Source organism: Armigeres subalbatus, chromosome 1, assembly GCF_024139115.2.
Source record: "Armigeres subalbatus isolate Guangzhou_Male chromosome 1, GZ_Asu_2, whole genome shotgun sequence".
Taxonomy (NCBI): domain Eukaryota; kingdom Metazoa; phylum Arthropoda; class Insecta; order Diptera; family Culicidae; genus Armigeres; species Armigeres subalbatus.
Window position 1 is genome coordinate 43978144 of NC_085139.1, and position 26085 is coordinate 44004228.

At 40.9% G+C, this 26085-nt stretch overlaps 1 protein-coding gene across 6 annotated transcripts in view; it reads right to left on the reverse strand.

The window, feature by feature from the left end:
• Window positions 1-26085, reverse strand: part of LOC134224939 (alpha-1,6-mannosyl-glycoprotein 2-beta-N-acetylglucosaminyltransferase) — a 306618-nt gene that overhangs the window by 127915 nt on the left and 152618 nt on the right. For all 6 annotated transcript variants that reach the window (XM_062704620.1, XM_062704630.1, XM_062704601.1 and 3 more), the window contains one exon: window positions 7278-7848. In XM_062704620.1, the coding sequence (XP_062560604.1) occupies window positions 7278-7284 (7 nt within the window). In that variant the 5' untranslated portion in view covers window positions 7285-7848. The remainder of the gene's footprint in view (window positions 1-7277; window positions 7849-26085) is intronic.

Consider the following 26085-nt stretch of genomic DNA (forward strand, 5'->3'; position numbering starts at 1 on the left):
CGAGTAGCAGCAGCAGCAGCAGCATCGTTGTCTTCCGTCGACCCGCCATCCAATGCAATGGTGTCCTATATCTCGAGAACGATGAGACGCTCTGCTGGAGTTATTACGCAAAAATGTTGCAGGACCAGATCCCGAAATTGTTTTCGAGTTTGTGTTTTCCTCCGATTCTACTTTATTTCAAAGGCAAATAAACGACAAGAGCTTTGGTTTTCCTTCAGTTCGCTTCCTTCACGATAATATGATGGAATGATTTTGCCAATTTTCACGCTAGCGGTGCGCCAGAATTCGTCGAAAGAAGAGCGTAGCTGAGCACGGAATTTAATGAATGCAATTGCGACGAACTTGAAAAAGAAATATTCTCTCATGCTGTGATAAACGTTTGAGACGAAATAAAAATAAGGCTTTAATCTTGCAAATAAAATATTAGCATTAGCTCTATTAGCATTTCCTCAGTTATTAATTGAAAGCTTGCTATGCCCGTCATTGCATGAGTATGTATTTCGTGTGGCAAGTACAATGGATACACTCGGTTTGGGAGTCGAGAATGTTTTCAACCTTAAAACATCCTGGACCGGATCGAGAATTGAACTCGCCATCTCCGGATTGGCAATCCTACGCCTTTTTCGCAAGGCTACTGGAGACCCCAAGATCCAACCTTATATGGTGCTAATATGGTTCCATGTCCCATTTTCTTTATAAATTTTAAACGCAACTTTTTTTTTTGGGGGGATGCTTTCGACTGTTGTGCTCAATTTTGTTTGACTATTCTTCGCTTTTTCAGTCTTATAAAGCAGCTAAAACGTTATTGCGTCTATTTTCCGACGTTTCGGTGTATATTTCAGGGATTTCTATGATTTTAAGGGAAGTTGAAATTTGTTGTTAACAAAATTTTCTTGATAATTTCTAGGCTTTATGTTGTCGATCGTTATCAAATTAAATAGTGATCAACTGTACTGCCCTCTGTCGAAAATCGGTTAAGGATTACTATATGAAAACAAGTCCAATGTTTTTCTTATCTTTTGTACACACACATATCCTCATACATACACACGGACAGACAGATATTTGCTCACCTTGTCGAGCAGAGTCGATTGAAATATACTACTACGGGTCTTCGAGACTTCTATAAAAAGTTTGTTTTCGGAGTGTATGAGAAAGGCAAAAAGTATCACTATATTGGGGGGCTGAAAGATTCAAAAATAAATACCAAATTTCAAAACGACTTTTTGCTTTTGTAAACAAAAATTCATACGTCGATTTGTTGAATCTGAGAGCCGAAGTCTTCACCTATGTATTGATGGTATCGGTTTGCGTGAGAATGCTCTCAGATTTGTCAAATCAACGTTTGAATCATTTTAACAAAAGCAGAAAAGGCGTTTTGAAAATTTGGTATTGAAATACACTCAACCCTCTTTTTATGGCAGTTTTTTTATACGTCACTTCGTTTTACGGCCTCCTTTTTACGGCACGTGACGTAAAAAGAATTTAAAACATTATTGACATCCAAAAGTAAGCTTATAAGAAGGCACTCCTAAAAACCCAAAGAACAAAGTAGATGCATTGTATATTCATCATTTGCCATCAACAATTGTTCCATTCCAGGTCATCCAAGAATTTCCTGGAGTTTACACGCGTAACAAAGGACCTAAGGTCTACAAGCGTAACGATAGAACTGTTATTTCCTTGTATAAAATGGTTCATGCCCTATTTGATATATTAAACCAAATTCCGTTCCAGGTCATCCAAGAACTCCCTGGAGTAAAGGTCTTAAGGTCTACCCGCGTAATCGAAGGGCTATTATCTCTTTTTAAAAATGGTTCATGCCATATATGATCTATTAAACCAAACTCAATATGCTTTAAGCAGCCGCTCCTTTCCAGGTCATGCACGAATTCTTTAGACTCCTCACATGCAGTTTATTCCCAAATATGTCCTCCTAGTATTTGTCTTTGATTTGCGTCTCAAATGTAGTCATATGAGTTGTTCTAAGATCTCCAAATTGTCCTGGAGTTTGAATCAAAAGGTCTACCGAATCAACCAAGTCTATCCTGATATCCCCAGCCGCGGTAACAACACAATTATGTCTTCCAAGTATTTGTCTTTCACTTGCGTCTCAAATCCAGGCATATCAGATGTTGTAAGGTCTCCAAATTGTTCTGAAGTTTGAATCAAATGCTCTACCGAAACAACTGAGGCTTGCGTGATGTCCCCAGTCCCCACGGTATCACCCAATTATGCCCTGCGAGTATTTGTCTTTCACTTGCGTCTAAAACCCAAGAATATGAGATGTTGTAAGATCTCCAAATTGTCCTGGAGTTTGAATCAAATGGTCTACCGAATCAACCAAGTTTTCCATGATGTCCCCAGCCATGGAATCAACCAAATTATGTCCTCCGAATATTTGTCTTTCATTTGCGTCTCAAATTCAGACATATGGGATGTAGCAAGAACTTCAGGACAATTTGAAGATCTTACAACATCTCATATGCCTGTATTTGAGACGTTAGTGAAAAACCAATATTAAGAAGACAAAATTATATTGACATCGTGGAAGCCTTGGTTGATTCGGTAAACCATTTGGTTCATACTCCAGGACCATTTGGAAATCTTAATGCATCTCATATATCTGGACTTGAGACGCATATGAAAGACAAATACTCGGAGGCGGAGGGCATGATTTTGGTGATACCGCGGCTAAGGACATCATGGAAGCCTTGGTTGATTCATTAGACCATTTGATTCAAACATTCCAGGACATTTTGGAGATCTTACAACACCTCATATGTCCTGTTTTGAGACGCAATTAAAAGACAAATACTCAGAGTACAAAATTGTGTTGATACCACGGCTTAGGACATCATGAAGACGTTGGTTGGACCATTCGATAGACCATTTGATTAAAACTCCAAGACAATATGGAGATCTTACAACACCTCATATGCCTGTATTTGATGTATTTAAAAGTATCCAACGATCAATAAATTAAGTGAAATACTATAAATTTTAGCAAAAATTCTTTTTACGTCACATTCGTTTCACGTACCAAATAAGTGACGTAAAAATAGGGTTGAGTGTAAAAACATTTCGAACGCGAATGATGTAGCTCAGTGATTAAGAGATGTTAAAGCAGACTAATTGCAGGCCTAACGTTGTCCAAAGCGAATCTGAAAACCACACCCTTTCAATAGGCGGTATCGGGTCATTAACTCGAAGGACATTAGGCCGAATGAAAAGTCGGGGAATCGGGGTGAGGAGTTTCATCTTCCTCCCTTCATCCGTCTTGCTTTTATCTTCATCCTTTTGCAATTTTCATTTTTCCTTCTTCCTTCTTTCTTTTTGCCTTTCTCATATACTGAATATACGTAAAGGCTAGACGATCACTCCAAACCCGAACTTTTTCCTTCTTTCTTCATTCTATCTTCTTCCTTCTTTCTTCCTTCTTTTTTCTTCTTTCTACTTTCTTCTTTCTTCTTTCTTATTTCTTCTTTCTTCTTTCTTCTTTCTTCTTTCTTCTTTCTTCTTTCTTCTTTCTTCTTTCTTCTTTCTTCTTTCTTCTTTCTTCTTTCTTCTTTCTTCTTTCTTCTTTCTTCTTTCTTCTTTCTTCTTTCTTCTTTCATCTTTCTTCTACCTTCTTCCTTCTTTCTTCTTCCTTCTTTCTTCTTTCTTCTTCCTTCTTTCTTCTTTCTTCTTTCGTCTTTCTTCTTTCTTCTTCCTTTTTTCTTCTTTCGTCTTTCTTCTTTCTATTTTCTTCCTTATTATTTCTTCTTTTTTCTTTCGTTCTTCCTTCTTTTTTCTTTTTATTTTCTTCTTCCGCCCTTCTTTTTTTTTCTTCTTTCTGCTTCCTCCTTCTTTCTCCGTTTTTACTTTTCCATTTTTTCTATTTTTTCTTCTTTTTCTTTCTTCGATCTTCCTACCTCCTTTTTCTTTCCTGCTTCTTCTTGCTTCTTTCATCGTTTTCCATTTTTTTCTTGTTCTTCCTCTTCCTCTTTAATACCTCATTTTTCCTACTTCTATCCTCTATCATCCTCCTCCTTCCTTCTTCTTCTACCTTTTTTCTTCTTTCATCTTCCTCCTTCTTTCTTCCAACTACCCAATTCTTTCATCCTTTCTTCATTTCTTTTTTTTTTTCTTCTTCTCCTCTTACTTCCTTAATCCTTCCTTCCTCTTCCTCCTTCCTTCTTGTTTTTGCTTTCTTCTTCTTACTTCTTTTTTCTATTTTCATTCTTCTTACTTTTCCCTTCTTCCTTCACTCATCTTCCTTCTTACTGGTCATTTCTTCTTTCTCATTTCTCACTGCTTCTTTCTCATTTACTCCTTTCTAGCTTTCCACTTCTTACATCTCAATTCTCATCTCTCGTTTCTCATTTTACACTAATTTCTCACTTCTCATTATTCACGATAATTTTTCACTTCTCAGTTCTCATTTCTTACAGCTTTTAGGCAGGTTGCTGTGCATAAGAATGTCAAGCGCATATCGCACCTCAACTCAGTCTAATTCAATTGACTTGCCAAAATTTAAATGTGTTTAACTGTATTTTCGTTCAAGTAAGTTTAACGAAAATACTTATAAGTTCGGTTCATGTTCAAGTTGCTACCTAATTGATAGCTTAACCCAGACAAGACAAAAGTGTTGTCCGAACTTGATTACGTTAAAAAACACTTCACATAATGAGGTCAGTAGTAGACCTGTGCGCCGCCTGGAATTTAACCGGCGGCGTGATAAATCATTTTCAGCCAACGGTGACGGCGTGGCGGCATCACGCCGTTAATGATCGGCGGTGATGGCGCGGCGGCGTGGGTCGGTGTGGACTACTTCAAGTGTCAAAAATTCTCCGGAAAATCTTAAGACCTCACCGAATTCCTCAGGTTTTTTTTCACGAGTTCGGAGGGAAGTCCATCAAAAAATTTCTCTGGAAATTCCTGCAGATATTTCTTCGGAAGCATCTCCAGGAATTCTACCAGAAGTTCCCCCAGGATTTCGTCCGTAAGTTCCTCCAGGATTTCGTCCGAAAGTTTCTCCAGAATGTCGTCCCGAAGTTCCTCCAGGATGTCGTCCGGAAGCTCCTCCAGGATTTCGTCCCGAAGTTCTTCCAGGTGTTCGTTCAAAAGTTTATCCATGCTTTCGTCCGAAAGTTCCTCAAGAATTTCGTCCGCAAGTTCCTCCAGGATTTCGTCTGAAAGGTCCTCCAGGATGTCGCCCGGAAGTTCCTCCAGGATTTTGTCCCGAAGCTCCTCCAGGAAATCGTCACGATGTTCCTCGAAGATGTCGTCCGGAAATTCTTTCAGGATTTCGTCCGGAAGTTCTTTCAGGATTTTTTCCGGCAGTTCCTCCAGGATTTCATCCAGAAGTTTCTCCAGTATTTCGTCCGAACGTTCCTCCAGGATGTCGTCCGGAAGTTTCTCCAGGATTTCGTCCGGAAGTTCCTCTAGGATATTGTCCGAAAGTTCCTCAAGGATGTCATCCGTAGGTTTCTTCCAGGAGTTCATCCTGAATTTCTTCCAAGATTTCATCCGGAAGTTCCTCCAGGATTTCGTCCGAAGGTTCTTCAGGGTTTCATCCGATAGTTCATTCAGGAATACCTCCAGAAGTTTTACCAGGATGTCGTCCGTGAGTTCCTTCAGGATGTCGTCCGAAAGTATTTTCAGGATTTCATCCGGAAACTTCTCCAGCGTTTCGTCCGGAAGTTCCTCCAGCGTTTCGCCTAGAAGGTCCTCCAGGATTCTGTCCAGAAGTTCTGCCTGGATATCGTCCGGAAGTTCTTCCTGGATATCGTCCGGAAGTTTTTTCTGGATATCGTCCGGAAGTTTCTTCCGGTTTTCGTCCTGAAGTTCCTCCAGGATTTTGTCCAAAAGTTCTTCCAGGTATTCCTCCGGAAATTCCTTCAGGATTTCACTCGAAGGTAAAAGGTGAGCCAGCCTAGGGCTGAAAACTTCTCAAACAAGACAAAAAAAAATTCACCCGAAAGTTCCCCCAGGATGTCGTTCGGAAGTTCCTCCAGGATTTCGTCTGGAAGTTCTCCCAGGACGTCATCCCGAAATTCCTTCAGGATGTCGTTAGGAAGTTCCTCCAGGATGTCGTCAGGAAGTTCCTCCACGATTCCGTCCGGAAGTTCTTCCTGGATTTCGTCCGGAAGTTTCATCCGGATGTCGTCCGAAAGTTTATCCAGGAATTCATCCGGAAGTTCCTCCAGGATTTCGTCCGATAGTTCCCCCAGGATGTCGTCCCCAAGTTCTTCCAGGATGTTGTTTAGAAGTTCCACCAGGATGCTACTCCGAAGTTTCTCCAGGAAGTTGTTCCGAAGTTTCTCCAGGATGTTCCTCAAGGATTTCGTCCGGAAGTTAATCCAGGAATTCTTTCGGAAGTTCTTCCGGGATTTCTTCCAGAAGTACCTCCAGCATTCCGTCCGGAAGTTCTTCCAGGATGTCGTCTGGAAGCTCCTTCAGGATCTCGTCCGGAAGATCCTCCAGGCTTTTGTCTGGAATTTCATCCAGGATTTCGTCCAGAAGTTCCTTCAGAATGTCGTCCGGATTTCGTCCGGAAGTTCCTCCAAGATTTCGTCCGAAAGAGCGTCTGTAGGATGTCGACTCCCTGGGCATAGTGAATCCATTGTACTTGCCACACTAGATACATACTCATGTAATGGCGGGCATAGAAAAGCTTTCAATTAATAACTGAGGAAATGCTAATAAAATACTAAGTTGAAAAGCAGGCCAAGTTCTAGTTGGAATGTAGAGCCATTGAAGAAGAAGAAGAAGAAGAATCAACTGTCCCAGGCTAGCTGCCTTCCCGCTGAGGTTCAAGTCACTGCGTGATCTCAGAAACAAAGGCGTAAAAACATACGAGATGCGAAAATTCTAGATGAAAAAACGGCAACTTGACAATTTAATTTCACAGATTAAGCGCTGTAGAATTATGTTCACATTTACTTCAGTGTTACAATACTGATGAAGTAATAAAAAGATTCCATCTGATTCGACTTATTTTTCCATCGTATTTCTAATCAACAGATCAACAACTTTGCTGTATCATTTTGACTCAAATCCCGAACATGATTCATATACCGAACACAGGCGTTTTAGCGCTCTATTTGGAAGTAAAAATTTCATCGATTTCAGGTACGGAGGATCAACATAACAAACGAATTCAATATCCTATAGTAAACAATACGTCATCATAGATGAAATGGCCATTTAAAAGCGAGTGTTCGGTATATGGGTCATGTTCGGGATTTGACTCAAAACGGTATAACATTTTCTCCATCTTTAACATCACTTACCTCTCATTCTACAACCAGTCCAAAAAGCTACACGGTTTCGCTATTGAACTGCGGTTTCCGTGATATTGTGAAGCCCTTTATTCGTCCTTCCCCTCTCGTGAACGGGCTTCCTGTTTCACTGACAGCAAAAAGTGAGATTTGGACCACGATTTGAGATGTACACGTCCTACTGCTTCCGGTAACGAGATGCAGGGCTAATTCCTAGTTTGCACCACCGCACTTAATATCGTCACCCTTGTGACAGTTGGGGGCCGTTGCGGCGTATGGCGTCGTCCAGCTGCTGTACCACTTGGGGACATGGTGTAATCCACAACCGGGTACAGAAAAGGAACACGTTGTCCAAGTGTAAGAACCAGATATTACCAGATGATGATGCTACTCCGACCAGGATGGTGGGCGGTAGCCACTTGTCGCCACTTCCGGGACGGAAATGTCGGGTTGCCGGCGACGTCGGTCGTCGTTGGGTGTCGCAGTAGCCTTCGTTGACCCACTTGACGTCGCCACTATGTGGAACGGCGCCTATAGGATCGGTTTGTTAACGACTGTTTGTTCCGCTTCCGAGAAGTAGCATCTGTTGGGAAGGAGAAAATAATATGAGTGGTTCAATATCCGGTTGGACAAGGTTGGTACATGCATGATACTGGTTCGTTGTTTGAACATATGGCAGCTGTGGTTTTATTGGTATATTTAAGGTAGAAAGATAGTATCATATAGCTTGAAAAAGAGCCTATAATATCCCTGACACTAAGATAGAATTCACCCAATAAAAATAGAACTAAAGTCTAAAAATTCCATCCAAACAAAAACAAAAGAATAAAAAGTGTGAATGATAAGTGAAAATAATAAAAGGTGTCACCTTTCGTTTAAAAACAAAATAAAACTTATGATGAGCTTGAAATTTGTGTTTTGAACTTTTTTTTATTTTTCATTTCCGGCGTTGAGGGCTGGAAACAGTACAGAGAACCATTTGTTGTGAAACAAATTGAAAAGTTGGAATGATAGAACAGATCCCATGTTATGATATTTGAATGGCGAAAGTTGTGATCATTACACACATCCATACATCATATTCACCTAACCAATCTTACATTTACACCTCAAAAGAACTTTTCCCTCTTTGATTCTGTGCTTTCAGCAAAGTATCTCACATGAGTTGAAAATGAAATTAGTTTCCATTTCTGTTTGTAACGAGAAAAGTTTTTGCACGCCTCGATAGTACAAAACGCTCCTGGCCTTTTCGCATACAAATCCCACACCTATGCAGAATACAAGCCGCAAAAGGGAAACAAGCGGTTGAAGTTCGAAAAACTTTTGATCTTCCCACGCAAAACAGCCTGTTTCAAATTACACAACTTTTCGATTCCAGATTTGAACCAGCCAAGAAAAAAATAGCCAGAAACATTCTCTTTGGCACCCCCTCTCTGGAACAATTTAATTTTCATTCGTTCAATCCGCACTATGCCATGAAAATTGCTCCGGTAACCACCATCTGCTGACGAGGCCGTTTTTTTCCTATGTCAACCCTAGCTAAAAACAGAAAGAAGTGCCTGCATTGCATAAGGTCGTTCGATAGGGTGAAAAGTTCCAACCCAACAGATGCTGGGAAAAAGCAGAATCTAGCAAAATTCAGACAGAAGCTCCGGCTGCCGGTATTCAACTTTTTCATTTGTGTGATCCTTCTTATTAAACTTGGGTCAGCAGGGAAGCGTTATCAATTCTAGACCATATGACAAATTCTGTCTCGATTTTAAAACCTGTAAAATCAGCATTCTGTTGACATTGTCATGAATTAGCCATCGATGCCAACGTGTATATTGAAAACCATTAAAACGTTTGTAACAAATGTTAGTTGACGATGTTTAGTCCACTACCCTACTAGCAATGTTGGAAGTGCTTCACTGCTGATACTGCAACGAGCAGATGCAGTCTTTATCTTACAGTTTACATGTGCCATGAAGTAAAGAAGAAAACGTCGAAAGTTTAATCGGAGATATTTGACCCCGGATGAAAGACAGAGACTCTGACCTTGTGTACAAAAAGCTATCGATGCATTTTTTTAATTTTAAATTTCCTTTCTATAAGTGTAGTATTTTTCAATGTCAAAACGTCAAAAAGAATAAAAAAGTGCGAAAAACAGAAATACGTTTTGATTAGTATAAATTGAAAGCGCTCGAAGTTATTCTGAAAATTAATCAAATCAGGTAAAACTCAACAGGAATATTTTAATTGATATTCTCAGTGGATTACGTATCATAAACATTACTAATTTCGGGACCAATTTGAAGTTTTGGGCGTAACTTATTTTGCAAACAAACATTGTTTTATGGATTCCGTAGAATGCAAGTGTTTTTCTCCAAAACTAACTCCCTTACCTGATAGAGAAAAGCTTATTCTATCGGATACTGACCGTGGTTTTCTCAGGAAATGCTTGCTTAACGACTGTTCAGTTTATTGAGAGGTCACTTTTACATAATGATATTACACAGGCAGATTGGTCGATTTCGATGGAGTTTGCTTTATCGTAGATTATAATACACTGTCAATCAACTGTAATTTTTGAAAAGAGTTAAAACAACAAAATGGCGCCTATTGTTGAAGCTTCTCGAATTTCCGCGTAAACATAAGGTTCCCAACAGATTTTTTATAAGCAAAACTGACAGTTTGTAAGAAAATTATAAATCGGCATGTCAACAAAATCATCAAGAAGATCGGGAAAAACACACTGTCAATGATTTGTCGATATCTAGAAACAGTAGAGCCTGTAGCAGCCCGGAGACGGAATATAAACGGTTGGAGCTGTTAAAAATTCAATAAATTGAGATTGTTATTACTATCCCAAATTTCTGAGCTAGAATTGTTTCGTTGATAATTGGATTTAATTTCTAGATGGTCAGATAATATATTCAATGAAAAGAAAACAGATTTCGGTAAAGATTGATGGTTTAAAAAACATCGACAATACAAAGTGTCCTCTTTATAAACTGAACAGTCCTTAGCTAGGAATTCGCCTTCCAATGTTTGTTTACAAAATCATGAACGCCAACCACGCACAATCGCAAATCGGTTCCGTGAGCCTTTGTAATGACGCTTTAATATTAAATAAGCGGACGCGTGGTGCCTTGTTCTTAAACAAATATTGGCGAATAGTCGTATTGCCTTCACTAGCACCGAAAGAACATCGTTAGTTTAATGAACTGCAGAAATAATCTATACAATAATATCCAGTTTTCATCATGATGAATTTTGGGGTGATGAAGCAGTTTTTTTTTATTTTCAATATTCAAATTCATACCACTAATATGGAGAAGTTTTTAATGCAAAATCGGTTACTGTACGCGTTATTTCTTGTCTTAATACCACACACAAGCCTTGACAGAACTTATAAAAATCAACTGGCGGTGAAAGTTATTTTATAAAAATCATTAGTTGTTTGCAATATTTACGAGAACAGAAATCATGATTCAAATTTTTGAATATTACAAAATCATCGGATCACAAACGTTAGAGAATCGGGATCAGATCGAATGCATCCCAAGTAACATATTAAGTTTTATTACGCTCTTGAAGACCATAATTCACTTTTCAAGTGTGTTATAAAACCAGTATAAAAACAAAATGTTACTAGGGATGATAACTCGATGATAGACACAATCAGAGGGGGGGGGGGGGTATTGATCCAAATTTATCACAATGTTCAGATAGCTATGTTCGACTAGTTTTCACCGTTGCGGCGACGAAATCGCTCAGGTCTGGCGGATCCTTTAAACTGTCGGAAGAAGTAACATTAGGTATACCTAGAGTTGTACGCCATTATGTCACATCGCCGTGGCTGACATTGATTCATCGGCACGCGAGGAAGGGCTGTTTGGCCGAAAGTCATTCGAGAAAAAGCCATTTGACACCGCAAACCGCGCAATCACATTGCTGAACGCCGCCTACAAGGTACTCTCCCAAATTTTATGCCGTCGACTAGCACCAATTGCAAGGGAGTTCGTGGGGCAGTACCAGGCGGGTTTTATGGGCGAACGCTCCACCATGGACCAGGTGTTTGCCATTCGCCAAGTTCTGCAGAAATGCCGCGAATACAACGTGCCCACTAGGGTGGCTCAAATTAGTATGGGAAAAACTTTTATCAATTTTTTTGATGGGCCGCCTTCTTATTCGGCTCTATTTGATGCCCTGATGCTCTGGACAAAATTTCAGCCAAATCGGTCAACGTTCGGGCGGTGCTAAAATCGTTGGAAGTTTATATGCAAAAATATATGCAGAAACATCCAAAAACAGTGAATTGCAGTTGGACGGCAAAACTTACGATGAAGAACTATGATACTCATTCAGATCTTGAGGAATTAAATACAGAATGTTATGCAGAAAACCGCGAGAAGATTAGAGTTTGCCCGGCTAAGTTATTAGCATTTCTCTGAAGTGGGGTTTGAGCAAATTTCGTTTCTTTTACCTTTGAAAAGAAATAAATTCACCCCTACAACACTCCAGTAAAATGCTAATATCTTTGTCTAATAAACTCTAATCTTCTCGCGGTTTTCAGCATAACATTCTGTATTAAATTCCTCAAGATCTGAATGAGTATCATGATTCTTGATCGTGAATTGTGCCGCCCAACTGCAAATCACTGTTTTTGGATGTTTCTGCATACATACATTTTTCCATATAAACTTCCGACGAGTTTAGCACCGCCCAAACGTTGACCGATTTGGCTGAAATTTTGTCCAGCCCAGCCAACACAAAGTCGCATATGCTAGCGAATAAGTATACATGGTGGAGGCGATATAGGCGCATGCCTCCATTTGACTGCATGCAAAATGTACCTATATGGCCTCCACTTTGTACACTTATTCGCTATGATATACGATCTTGTGTTTGCTGGGAGAGCATCAGGGCATCAAATAGAACCGAATAAGAGGGCGGCCCATCAAAAAATTTGAAAAAGTGTTTTTTGAGCCACCCTAGTGCCCACACATCATCTATTCATCGACTTCAAAGCCGCATATGATACAATCGATCGGGACCAGCTATGGCAGCTAATGCACGAACACGGATTTCCGGATAAACTGACACGGTTGATCAAAGCGACGATGGATCGGGTGATGTGCGTAGTTCGAGTTTCAGGGGCATTCTCGAGTCCCTTCGAAACCCGCAGAGGTGATGGTCTTTCGTGTCTGCTATTCAACATCGCTTTGGAAGGGGTAATACGAAGAGCAGGGATTAACACGAGTGGTACAATTTTCAATAAGTTCGTCCAGCTGTTTGGCTTCGCCGATGACATAGATATTATGGCACGTAACTTTGAGAAGACGGAGGAAGCCTACACTGAAGAGGGAAGCCAAGCGGATCGGACTAGTCATCAACACGTCGAAGACGAAGTACATGATCGGAAGAGATTCAAGAGAAGACAATGTGAGCCACTTACCGCGAGTTTGCATCGGTGGTGACGAAATCGAGGTGGTAGAAGAATTTGTGTACTTGGGCTCACTGGTGACTGCCGAAAATGATACCAGCAGAGAAATTCGGAGACGCATAGTGGCTGGAAATCGTACATACTTTGGACTCCGCAAGACTCTCCGATCGAATAGAGTTCGCCGCCGTACCAAACTGACAATCTACAAAACGCTCATTAGACCGGTAGTCCTCTACGGACACGAGACCTGGACGATGCTCGTGGAGGACCAACGCGCACTTGGAGTTTTCGAAAGGAAAGTTCTGCATACCATCTATGGTGGGGTGCAGATGGCGGACGGTACGTGGAGGAGGCGAATGAACCACGAGTTGCATCAGCTGTTGGGAGAACCCTCTATCGTTCACACCGCGAAAATCGGACGACTGCGGTGGGCCGAGCACGTAGCCAGAATGTCGAACAGTAACCCGGTGAAAATGGTTCTCGACAACGATCCGACGGGCACAAGAAGGCGAGGTGCGCAGCGGGCAAGGTGGATCGATCAGGTGGAAGATGACTTGCGGACCCTCCGTAGACTGCGTGGTTGGCGACGTGTAGCCATGGACCGAGCCGAATGGAAAAGACTCTTATATACCGCACAGGCCACTTCGGCCTTAGTCTGAATAAATAAATAATACCTAGGTTAAAAGCTGTTTGGCCGAATTATGTCGTTTGGCCGAACAAACCATTAGGCCGAAACCCATCTTACTGAAAGTCATTTTGCCAAAATGTACATATGACTGAAAATGTCGTTTGTCCAAACTGGTCATATCGTTTGGAAACTGGAAAATATAAAACAGGTCTAAACAGGTCATTTGACCGAATGGGTCATATAGCCGTAAATTTCGTATGTTACAATACAGTGTCATGTTTTGTCTTAGCTAGTAAGGCCGCCGCCTTATTTTTCTGTAGTGTATTTTCGAATCACCAATCAGGAAGGTACTGTTGAGTGCGCGTTAGTATCTGCAAAAACCAAACTATCACCCAACCAGCGGATGGCAGATTTTAATACAGTTCTGCATAAGAACCTTGCAGAAACTGTATAACAATTGGGCATATACAAAATCTGTATTATTTCAATACAATTATTGTATTGAAACAATACAGATTTGTATTATTTTAATGCAATATTTGTACAAAAAGCTTACAGAATTGTATATGCCCAGATTTTATACAATAATTGTAACTAGCTGGTATCCGTTTCATTTCCACAACAGATTGGGAGTACTCTTTCCTTTCGGTCTTTCGTGCCTGCTATTCAATATCGGTTTGGAGGGGTAATACGGTGGTGACGAAATCGAGGTGGTCGAAGAATTCGTGTTCTTGGGCTCACTGGTGACTGCCGAAGATGGTACCAGCAGAGAAATTCGGATGCGTTTCCGTGGCTGGAAACCGTACATACTTTGGACTCCGAATAAAGTTCGCCGCCGTATCAAAATGACTATCTACAAAATGCTCATTAGACCGGTAGTCCTAGACCGGTAGTACTGCGTACCATCTATGGTGTGGTGTAGATGGAAGACGAATGTACCAAAAGTTGCATCAGCCGTTGGGAAAACCATCCATCGTTCACACCGTGAAAATCGGACGACTGCGATGGGCCGGGCGCGTAGCCAGAATGTCGGATAGCAATCCGGTGAAAATGGTTCTCGACAACGATCCGACGGGCACAAGTAGGCGAGGTGCATAACGAGCAAGGTGTACCGATCAGGTGGAGGACGATTTACGGACCCTCCGTAGAATGCGTGGTTGGCGACGCGCAGCCATGGATCGTTCTGAATGGAGAACACCCTTAGGTAGTGCACTGGCCACTCCGGGCTTAGTTTGAGCAAATAAATAAATAGATGTCAGAATGAATGATGGACGAAAAAAAATGATTTCATTCGCTTTTGGCTGTTCAATGATTTTGACGGGTTTTTGCAGGAGGGTTCGTGTTGAAAACTGGATAATCGGGAAATTGTGCAACAGAGCCTGAGACTTCACGGCTTTTTTTATCGTCGAAAAATATGTCCGATGGAATTGACTCTGCGTTTTTTCTTCTTTGAAAGCGATGTCACAATGACGAAAACTTTTATTTTATTTTGAATTCGAAACATGTACCCATGGAACGAAGAGCACAGTCACTTATTAAAGGGTGTATTCGATAAAAATGGCATACCGAAAATCTTCTGTAACTTTTGAACCGTTTGAGTAAAAATTCTGAAAATTTGAGCAAATCTTATTCATAGTGTATACATCTGCAGAGTTTCATAGTTATTCATACAGTGGTTACGATCATGTTGTCGGAACAATATATTGAATTTTTTGTATATCTACCATCAACATCCGGAGGCGTCCCACCGATCGATCGCTAACAAGCTTGGGATTGCAAACTCATCTGTATCTCGTGTAATAAGAACCTTCAAGGAGCGTCTGAGTGTTCAAATGACGGAAGTGAATGGCGTGCTAGGTTATATGTTCACAAGATGCAAAAAAGCCAAACTGAAATGAAAAGCGAAACACAAACTCGCGCCCGGAAATTTTACATGAATTTGTTCACCAAATCGTGTTGCATCGTGATGGATGATGAAACCTACGTCAAGGCTGACTTCCGTCAACTTCCTGGGCAAGAATATTTCGTTACCAAGTCTAAGTTAGATATTCCGGAGGATGTCCGAACAAAGAAGTTATCAAAATTTTCAAAGAAGGCAGATAATTTGCGGATGTGGTGAAGTAAGCGCTTCCTTCACTATTTCCGGAACAATCAACGGTACGATTTACACCGAAGAGTGCTTCAAGAAGCTTATTTTACCATTCATTAGAAAACACAGAATATCAACTCTATTTTGACCTGATTTGACGTCCTGTCCCTACGCTAGAAACGTGTTGGTAACTCCGAGCTAACGGAGTTAAGGTGGTTATACAACAAAGCCACAAATCGGCCATCTTGGAAACCACGTGCTTTTTCTAGTGATTTTTCAAGAGCACGAATTGAGAGAACCACAATGCCCATGGGGATAAAAACATCCGTAGATCATTTACTTACTTATGCTGAACAATCGACTTGAATTTCAGCATTGTACGAAAATTATTAGGGGAAGGGGGGGCAATATGCCCTAGCTAAGCAAACACTGCTCTATTGTCTATTCATGGGTATTTTTACATTATGCATCAGTTAAACAAGATAGCTAATTGATGCCATTCTAAAATTGTCAAAAATCTCAATCATATTGATAATATTCACATTTAAAAAAAGTGGTGATATTCTGTTGCCGGAAAACTCATGAGGCAAAACGCCTTTTAGCTGGCAGCTCCTAGGGAACAAAGTACCACGCGTCGGCGAATCAGCATTCTAGTATGGATTGTCCGTGGAGACGCAAGTACTTTGTAGGTTATTGCCACTAGGGCGTTTTGCCTCGCCAAAAATGTTAGATGTTTCTTCAAAATGTGGAAATTTTCGGTTTTTCCGACCTTCCCATGCACTATTTTGAAACTTTTTTCGCCTATCCTACATAATTTTAGATCCAGTTTTGTTACGGACATCTTAATGATGGTAAATATGAGGGAAACCACAAAAGGCGTTTTGCATCGGGGGGGCGTTTTGGGGCCTCTTCCCCTACGCTAGATTTGAACTTTTGATAATAAGAGTAGAAAACCGTGTGGTTAATTTAAAATTCACCACTTGGCTTGATTGTATAATCACCTTAAATTTGACCAAAATATATGAACCCACCAAATTCACTGGAACTTCGCCCTATTGAAAAATTCTGGTCAATTGTGAAGACAAAACTTTGCAAACATCCCAAAATAAGTAAAATAGAGCTGGAGTTGAATCAAATTTGGGTAAAACCCAGGCATTGCAATTTATCCCACCATTCGATCTTCTGAGCAAAGATACTGATGATATACTGGGATATCGATCTTAGTCATCTATCTGCTCAGTAAACAAAGTACAATGTTCGCCATGGAGAAAAGTTTTTTCACTGCTTTTGTTGTAGCAACGCCCTCGCAACGTGAACTAAAAACGATTAAAAATTAAAAATCGATTGTACAAAATTTGATGGGTGCAGTGAAAAGGAATGTGCGCGCATTCGGAATGGGTGATGAAATCGAATAAAACAAATGCTGCAAATCATAACTCATTAAAAGTTTTTCATTCCCTGAAAATTTCAAGAAAATCCGATAATTGGTTTTATTTTGGTGAGTAAATATGTGTGTGCCATTTTTATCGAATACACCGTCGGATCGTTGTCGAGAACCATTTTCACCGGATTGCTAACCGACATTCTGGCTACGCGCCCGGCCCATCGCAGTCGTCCGATTTTCGCAGTGTGAACGATGGATGGTTCTCCAAACGGCTGATGCAACTCTTGGTACAATCGTCTTCCATCTGCACCACACCATATATGGTACGCAGTATTACCGGTCTAGGACTACCGGTCTAATGAGCGTTTTGTAGATAGTCAGTTTGGTACGGCGGCTAACTTTATTCGGAGTCCAAAGTATGTACGGTTTCCAGCCACGGAGACGCATCGGAATTTCTCTACTGGTACCATTTTCGGCAGTTACCAGTGAGCCCAAGAACAAGAATTCTTCGACCACTTCGATTTCGTCACCACCGCATTACCCTTTCAAACCGATGTTGAATAACAGGCACGAAAGACCGAAAGGAAAGAGTACCCCAATCTGTTGTGGAAATGAAACGGATACCAGCTAGTGACTATTTTACATTTTTATTCGAGACACGAGAAATCCACAGTATGTATTATCCGATGCCCATATTCCAACAAAACTGGCATCTAATGGGACGACAATATTAGTAATGAGCTCCATGGACGTTGGAAAATGTGGTGCGGACACCTTCAGAAATTAAACTCGCTTCGTATCTCTCGTTGCTATTTCGCCGGTGGTGAATCAGCAACATACTCTACGCTACAGGTCATGTATGTGTAGACGCTAGCGAATCCGCCTACGCAAGCGTAGTATGCTTTCGAATGGAAACCCCAACAGGGGCGGACCCTGCGCTCATATCGGCGAAATCGAAACTGACACCTTTGAAAATGCTGTCCATTCCACTTTTAGAGCTCCAAGCCACTGTATTAGGTACGCGGACTGATGATAAGATCAAGATATTAGGAGTGAGATTTACCAACTCGATTCGAAGAATGATCGCCCTAAATTGGGACACGATGGTTGGTAAAATAGCGCAACAAATTTGGCTACATTCGACACGCATGCTCACGCTTCATCAGAAGGAAATTCTTTTGAATACCTGTATTACCTCCAAGGTTTGGTATTGTCTATCCGTAATAAAGTTAGAACGCTTTTTATACCGAAGTTGGATTTTTCTCCAGATACTGGCAACTTTCTCTCTCAACTTCGGAAGTAGTGCGCTGGATTCGCCTAAAGATGCGCTAAACAACGCATCAATTAGTTTGACAGATAAAACTTCGGAAGAAAGTTCGGTTCGGAAGTCTCGACTTCCGAATTATAAGTTGGTGCTACGCCGACAATATCTGTCATCGTTACTTCCTCCAAACAATGTCCACACGGCAAAAATAACCACCACTATGGGGTCCTTTTTGTGGAGATGGCATCCTGCGCGGGTTCCGATACAACAGCTAGCAAGGCCGCTAGATCAAGGAGAAATAAAACTTCAATTCATGGCCTTGAAATCACCTGCGCTTCTAGTCAACCGTCATATGCAGGATATCCACTCCATCATCTTCTATCAATCTTTCGTTACACATGCAGATCATCCTGTTACACCAGACGATCTTCCTTGCTTGAGAAAAATCCTGGAAATATACCTTCGCTTGCCTCCGCTTGCCAAAGCCTTTCCTCCGAGCAAATCCATCGTTTTCATATCGACCAGACCGACAGACCAAGGATTGAAATACGTCACCTAGCTATGAATTGTAAGCGAGTGTGGTTGAACATTAGCAGCAGGAAGATGACATCAGCTCAGCGTAGCAGTTGGTACCTACTCGCAAACGAAAAGATCGAACACAGACTACTATGCTGCCGCTAACCGCAAGTCGAGCACATCTGCATATGGGGCTCCATATACAGATGTGCTCGACTTGCGGTTAGCGGCAGTATGGCACACCATTAGATGAGCAGATAGTGAACATTGCCTGCACTGCAAACGATCAAACACAAGTTGAGTGAATGGGGACCACGGACGTGGGGATGACGGCAGCTTGGACACATCTACAAGCAGGGGTGGATTTAGCCGGAGGGGGGGCCCGGGGCCGACAGCCTGTGCGGGCCCTAAAATGTACAAAAAAGGTTGGTTTTGGTACTTAAGATTTGTGGGGGCCACGGCCCCCTAAGACCCCCCCTAAATCCGGCCCTGCCTACAAGGAATGTTAAAAATGGTCATTCTTTCAATAGACCCCAATTAGGTTCTGCAGCATGACGTCACGAATGAGTAATGGTCCTCGTCAAATGAACTTATTTGACAGTTCAATAGTACTTTCCACTGACTCCGACAAAGTTCGAGTTCGTGATTGGTTGGCTGCCCCCGAGTCCAACGCGAAGTACTACTAATCTGTCATCAGTTTGAGGTTAGATACAGACGCTGCAGAATCTAATTGCGGAGGGCACCAGTTCTGATGATGCATTTCAACTTGTTTTCCACAGTTGTGCGAAAAAAATATGGTCCCCAACATGAAATGGCGAAAACAAAGCGTTTTATCAAACCCCATCGGCGGGGGCCGCCTATCCGAATCAGTTTTTTCCAACTTGTATACAAGTGCGATAGTTTTGTTTTCATGGCTTGTTATGATTCGAAATGGTTTTTGCTTCTCTTTTATCGTTCTTCGTTGTCAGGGTTGAAATATGTCAAAGTCAATGCAGTGAAAAACATGGATCTCAGCATATTCTCCGGTCAATCTCATCGCCGCCGTCGTGAGTGCGACTGTAGGGCAGCCAAAAAATCATTCCAGCACCAACCATTCAATTTACCATTCAATTCAACCCAACACAAGTCGCTCTGACAGGCTACTCAGTTCGTGCGTTACCGCATGAATGTGAGTATTAGGTTCTGCAGCGTCTGAACGTAACCTCAATCTGATGACAGATTAGTAGTACTTCTTGCTGGACTCGGGGGCAGCCAACCAATCACGAACTCGACCCTTGTCGGAGTTCTCGTCGGAGTCAGTGGAAAGTACTACTGAACTGTCAAAAAAGTTCATTTTACGAGGACCGAATTCATTCGTGACGTCATGCTGCAGAACCTAATTCAAACGCGTGGTGATTTTTTTGTCATTTGCTGAGTGAATGTGTACATTTTACTGTGGTGAATTTCATATTCGTGGCGCATTGGGTGATGTGAGTTCTGTTTACTTCTCTCCCTCTTCGGGATTATGAGATCAATTTCAAGGAAGAAAGAAAATGAAAAAAAACATCACCTTCATCCAGTGCTACCGAATATTTACAAGCCTGTTCTTTATCTTTCGAGAGCGATTTCTGCTAACCCTGGTCATTGACAAACGTAGATCCTCATTCGAAGTCTTAATCCATCCAGTGTTAGCAGGAATTACGAATAGAAACAAAACACAAATTCTCAAACTGTTTATTAATTATGTCACCTTTATCATAAATTGTGATAATGTCGTTGATATAGATGAGTCAGATTTTTACCTACATAATGCTGAAAAGGAACAACTCGACGAGAAGAGGTCTACTGTTATATGCAGGACAAGTAAAATATATAAGCTGTATCCATTTATGAAAAAGATTGGATTATTGCGTATGTGGGGTCACTTCGGGTTAGCTACTCACGTACCGAAAGATTCCAATAATACTACTAGTGTCGAAAACATGTATGCGGTGCTTAGTATGGAAAGCTGTTTCTAAGTGACCAGCAATGGCTCCGTTACCGAAGGTGTGTCTCACTCCGTTTATTCGTCCTTTAACGTAGGTGGGCTTAAACTACTTCGGTCTAATACTGGTAAAGCAAGGTCGGAGCCACGCAAAAGGTGGATCACGCTATTTACTTGTCTAAGCATTCGTGCAGTGCATATGGAAGTAGTGCACACCCTCTCGACGGAGTCATGCGTATTGGCGATACGCAGATTTGTTACGAGACGTGGAGCGCCAGCGATAATGGGACAAACTTTCACGTAGAACTGAAAAAACAAATAGAAGAACGTGACCAAACGTTAGCAGAAGTTTTCACTAATGGCAATACAAAATGGTCGTTCAACCCTCCCGGCGCTTCTCACATGTGAATTGGAACGCATTATCCGCTTAGTAAAACTAGCCGTAGGTGGAATTCTCTAATCCATCAGAAAGCCCGATGGTGAGACCCTAGAAACCGTAATAATTGAAGCAGAAGGAAAATTAAATTCACGACCAATGACATACATCCCACTGGAGGCAGCAAATCAAGAGACCCTCATGCTGAATAATTTCTTGCTCGGAAGTTCCAGCGGCGTTAAGCAACTGCCGGTGTTACTAACCGAATATCGAGCGACTCTACGAAGTAGCTGAAAACTGGCACAGCACATGGTCGACGGCTTTTGGAAAAAAATGGCTGAAGGAGTACTTGCCGGTCATATCGTGACAATCCAAATGGTTCGACGATGTAAGTGACATTGCCATTGGAAACTTGGTACTCGTAGTAAATGGTGCGGTGTGAAACCATTGGACACGTGAACGAATTGAGAAGGTAATCCCAGGTGTAGATGCAGCAAGATTCGTCAGGCGTGGGTACGAACTGCGGGAGGACTGTAACACCGAATGGCGGTGAAATTGGCGCACCTTGACGTCATAAGACGTGACAAACCAGGATCAGAGAAAGCATGTCATTCACGGGAAGAGGAATGTGACCAGGGCTGACAATAGTCATCGTCGCAGCACGAAATGCCACAGTAGCGACGAGTTGTAGTGTCTCTCCATTGCTACTCGACGCATCGTCGATGATTAGCGTTCGTCGTGCAACCAAATCGTCATGACGACATCGAAGAACGAAGACTTCATACCATCATTCTTCAAGCGGCAGCTGCCATACGAAGATTTTTATTAATTCTTTGTAATAATAAATTTGAAGCAACGTACGAAGGCGTTATAAATGTTATCAATACATGTATGCTATCAAAGTTCCTACTATTTGTTTATTTGAGATGCCATTATGTTTTTAACCAGCCCGTCTATATTGGCGAGCAAACAATAATGTGAAGAAGTTACGACAGAAATCGTCATAACTTTTAGCTACGCGACTATCGTCATGGTAGGCATGTTGCGCGAAGAAAATGAATAGGTGTTGCGTTGTGCAATGTTATGACGAAGACTATATTTTTTTCGTTTTCTTCCTACGACGAGAACGACTATTATCAGCCCTGAATGTGACAGCAAGAAACGCCAATAATGACTGAGGCATCTTTCATATGTTGCGATGCAGGCTTAGCTATATTCTTCCCATTGCGTACCTAACTGACATAGCGATAACAACAGATAATGAGTCAGCGTGAATAGGTGGAATGATAAAACCAACGTCGTGATTGTTGCTATCATATAGATTCATTGGATTGATTTGAGTTTTCGGAAAATCATTTATATATTGAGAACTATTTTGTACATATACCGGAATAACCTGTTTCTTCTGATTGTGAGTTAGTAAATACCTTGAATGCTAAATTATGTTATTGTAACGATTGTAATTTTCAGATTTCTCATAAGAATTTTTGACACCCACAAGAAACTACTCTCTTAAACTAATAACCTAAAATCTATATTTGAACGGGCAAAGAAAACTGAATTGCCCATAAGAAAATAATTAATTAATCTTTGTGTACTCTATAACAGTTACAAACCTGAAGTAAACCTGCTAGCTAAGAGTGGAATTGAATGAACTCAGATACTGAAGATTTTTAAGTACTCGTTACATTGTTTGAATTAAGCGTAAATCCAAGCATAAATCTATTCTTAAAATGCATTCTAGTTAAAGTTGCCCTGAAACTATGGTTCCGCTACTAAAAAATTCAGTTCGTACACATTTAATGGTGCTACGATATCCAAACTGTTTCGACATCAAGTAAGAGGAACGGATTCTCCAACATGCGATGCTTGTGGAAGGATCGATTCTGTTGATCATAGAATAAAATATTGCACAGGATCATCAGAGATTTGGAGGTGGATGAATAGCATAATAAAAGCAAGGCAACATAAAAGATGTTCAGGATTTGTTAGCATCGAAAATTTAAAAAAAAAATATTTAGATTTTTTTTTACCATTTTGTTTATTTGTTAGGCTCAGTCGTGTTTAACACTTTACGGAGCCACCAAGCAGTAATGTACATTAATACAAAATTAGGTTTTATCAATATAAAATTCAAGATTATCTATACTAGTTTTTAAAGCATTTGCTATCCTAATTTTATCTTCAGCAATTATTTCTTTCCGTTCTTTTTCATCTTCGATCCAATCATATGATGGTATTCTGCACTTCTCCTTCCTACATGAACTGGATGAGTTCGATACGACAAGAGAGCTTTCGCTTGTCGGTGACCTGCGGACCTTATTTCCTTCCTCACATTTGTTTGTAGCAAGTATTGGTTGTCCCTTCGATTCTTTTTTCTTGCTTTTGGATGTCATCTTTTCAACTCGCTGTTTGCTACCTCCGAGATCAGCTTCTTCAATTTCGGTGACGACTGCAACTTCTTTCTTGGCATCTTCGTTCTCAATTGATGCGACTTCCTTCTTTTTATCACTACGACGTTCTTCAACTCTCGGACATACCTTTTTCAGATGGGCATCCGACTTGCAGATGAAACATTTCAATTTCAGTCCATCGTAATAAATTCGTCCTTTCAACTTCCGGAAATAGAGTACCTCTGGAATCGCCTTCTCCACTTCCATATAGAGACCGCGAACACCTGTGTACATATCAAGTTGATACACCGCAGGAAAACGCTCCCGTACCACACGTTTCACTTTTCCAAACTTGGACATCACTGAAGTCAAGTCGGAATCGAGTACTTCTGGTGGCAAGTCGAAAATGCGAACATAACGAGTATTGCCACCAGCCACTGACATATGCACCATCACCTTTTGTCCATTGCCGTAGACGAAAGGCAGCGTATCTCCATTGTTTTCTAACGAATACTTCATCGCGTCTTCTGTTTTGAAGCGAATGAAGACTGACTTCTCGTCTGCTACTTTATAGCCAGTCTCCATCATACGCTGATCTCCTTTTAATGATTTAATAAATCGGACCATATCAGCCAGCGTTGGCTGATTGGCATTGTCCGGGAACAAGAAAGCCAATGTGTTTTTCACTGCTATTTCGCTCGACAACACGCCCGGTAGAACGGCAAAACGAACGAAAACAACACCGATAACGAACCTGCGAGTGAACAAACGCGTCTGTGCACAACGAGGTGTGATCGTCCACTGAATATTTAGATTTGTTAGCATTTAGAATGGGACGTACGGCCGAAAATATCGTACAGCCAAACAGTTCCTTTGGCTGTTCATTTTGCCGTCGTTTTGCCGAATACGTAATTTAGCCGGAAATGCCGTTTGCCCGGATGGAAGTTTGGCATAAAGAATATTTTCGGGCCAAATGGCTCTTCGTGTCAAGAGACCATTTCTTCTGAATGGCATTTCAACCAAAATGATCTATTCGGTCAAACGACATTTTCGTCAAACGACCATTTTGGTCAAACGACCATTTCGACCACATGCCATTTTCATCCAAATGACCTGTTAGGGCAAACAATTCTTTCAGCCATTCTACCTGTTTGGTCGAATGTCTTTTTCGGCTGTACGTCACTTTCAACCAAATGACATTCGGCTAGATGACTTTCGGCTTATCGTGTTATTCGGCCAAGTGGCATTCGAACAAATGGCTTTCCGCCGAGTTACTGTCGGTTTTGGATTCCGAGAGGCTTGTACTAATTTTTCGAAATGCACCAGATTTCAAGACCTATTATAACCTATTAGGACCTATTAGAAAAGGTGCTGTGGTGGAATGTCAGACATCGTACCGTCATTGCACAAAATCATCCACTATTGAAATGTTTTAAACTTCGAACAAACTAGATGGTTTTACTAAATTAATGATTTCGTGTGTGTTACTTCTACGTGAAGTTAAACGATTTACAATGATATGGAAATGCTAATATCATCTTCCAAACTCGGACGTACATGTTCATGATAGCATTAGAGGCGAAAGTATAGAATTGATAGTTCCGTTAGGATACGGCAGGCATGAAGAATGTTTTTTATAGAAGTCGATTTGAAAGCGAGCGGAGGGCAATATTTGTGATGGCACATATCACACGACCTTCCTTCTGCCAAGCTCCCGTATGAAGGGGGAGGGGAGAATATCAGTGTGGAAGCTGATATATCTATATCTATACTTTCGCCTCTAATGCTATCATGAACATGTACGTCCGAGTTTGGAAGATGATATTAGCATTTCCATATCATAGATGGTTTTGATTTTAATATCAGTAGAGAGCATTTCAGAAATATTGTTATATCTAGCTAGATCTGTAATTATTCAGTCTTTACAGCATAGCTGAAATTGGTGAAAAAAAAAATAAATGAAAATTCAAACAAATCCATGGCCCGGTCCCCTTAAATACCAAAATCGACCTATTTCGTACATTTCCCTCCTCAAAAATTCCGGCCCTGCCTTAACACATCATGTTCTACATATCAAGCGTTACGGGACAAGATAGTTGCATGCATTAAGATCTATAAAAATTGAAATACTTGCAAAAATATTATAGTTTTTTTTACATTTTGAAACTTTTCTTAAAAATGTGCAGCGTTCAAATCGTGGTTGTATTGCACGAAACTGTCGATATGTATGTTACACTCGAAAACAGCTCGAAAAGAGTTTCTATAAAAATTATATGTAAGAATAAAACAAAAACTACTAATAACTCTCCGTTCCCTAGTAATTTGTCATACAATTTTTCATTCTTTATCGAACATCTATGGCGTGCACCGTTTAACCAATGCAAATAAGGATCTCAAATCGATTGTACTCGATTGATTTCAACTCTATTGATAACAGAAATTGGAAAACTTATCCAACCAGATAATCATTGACGGCATGGGAAACTTTTTTTTTCGATTCCAACTGTCCATCTTCCAATTTCCTTCCCACACGCTCGAAAAGTTTTCTCAAATTTATTGAAGATCACAAATCATCGAATACTGTTCACAGCTGGGATTGTTCGATCCGTTTATTCACAGAATTGAAGTACGGTAAAACTGCAGCTGGCGTTACTATCCGAACGACGAATGGCAGAAGTCTAGTCATAGACGGATGCACTAATCCACAGCACAAGTAAATGTGTTTCCATCTCAGCTGATTCCGGTGAACAGTCCTTGTAATTGTGAACGAGCACTTACC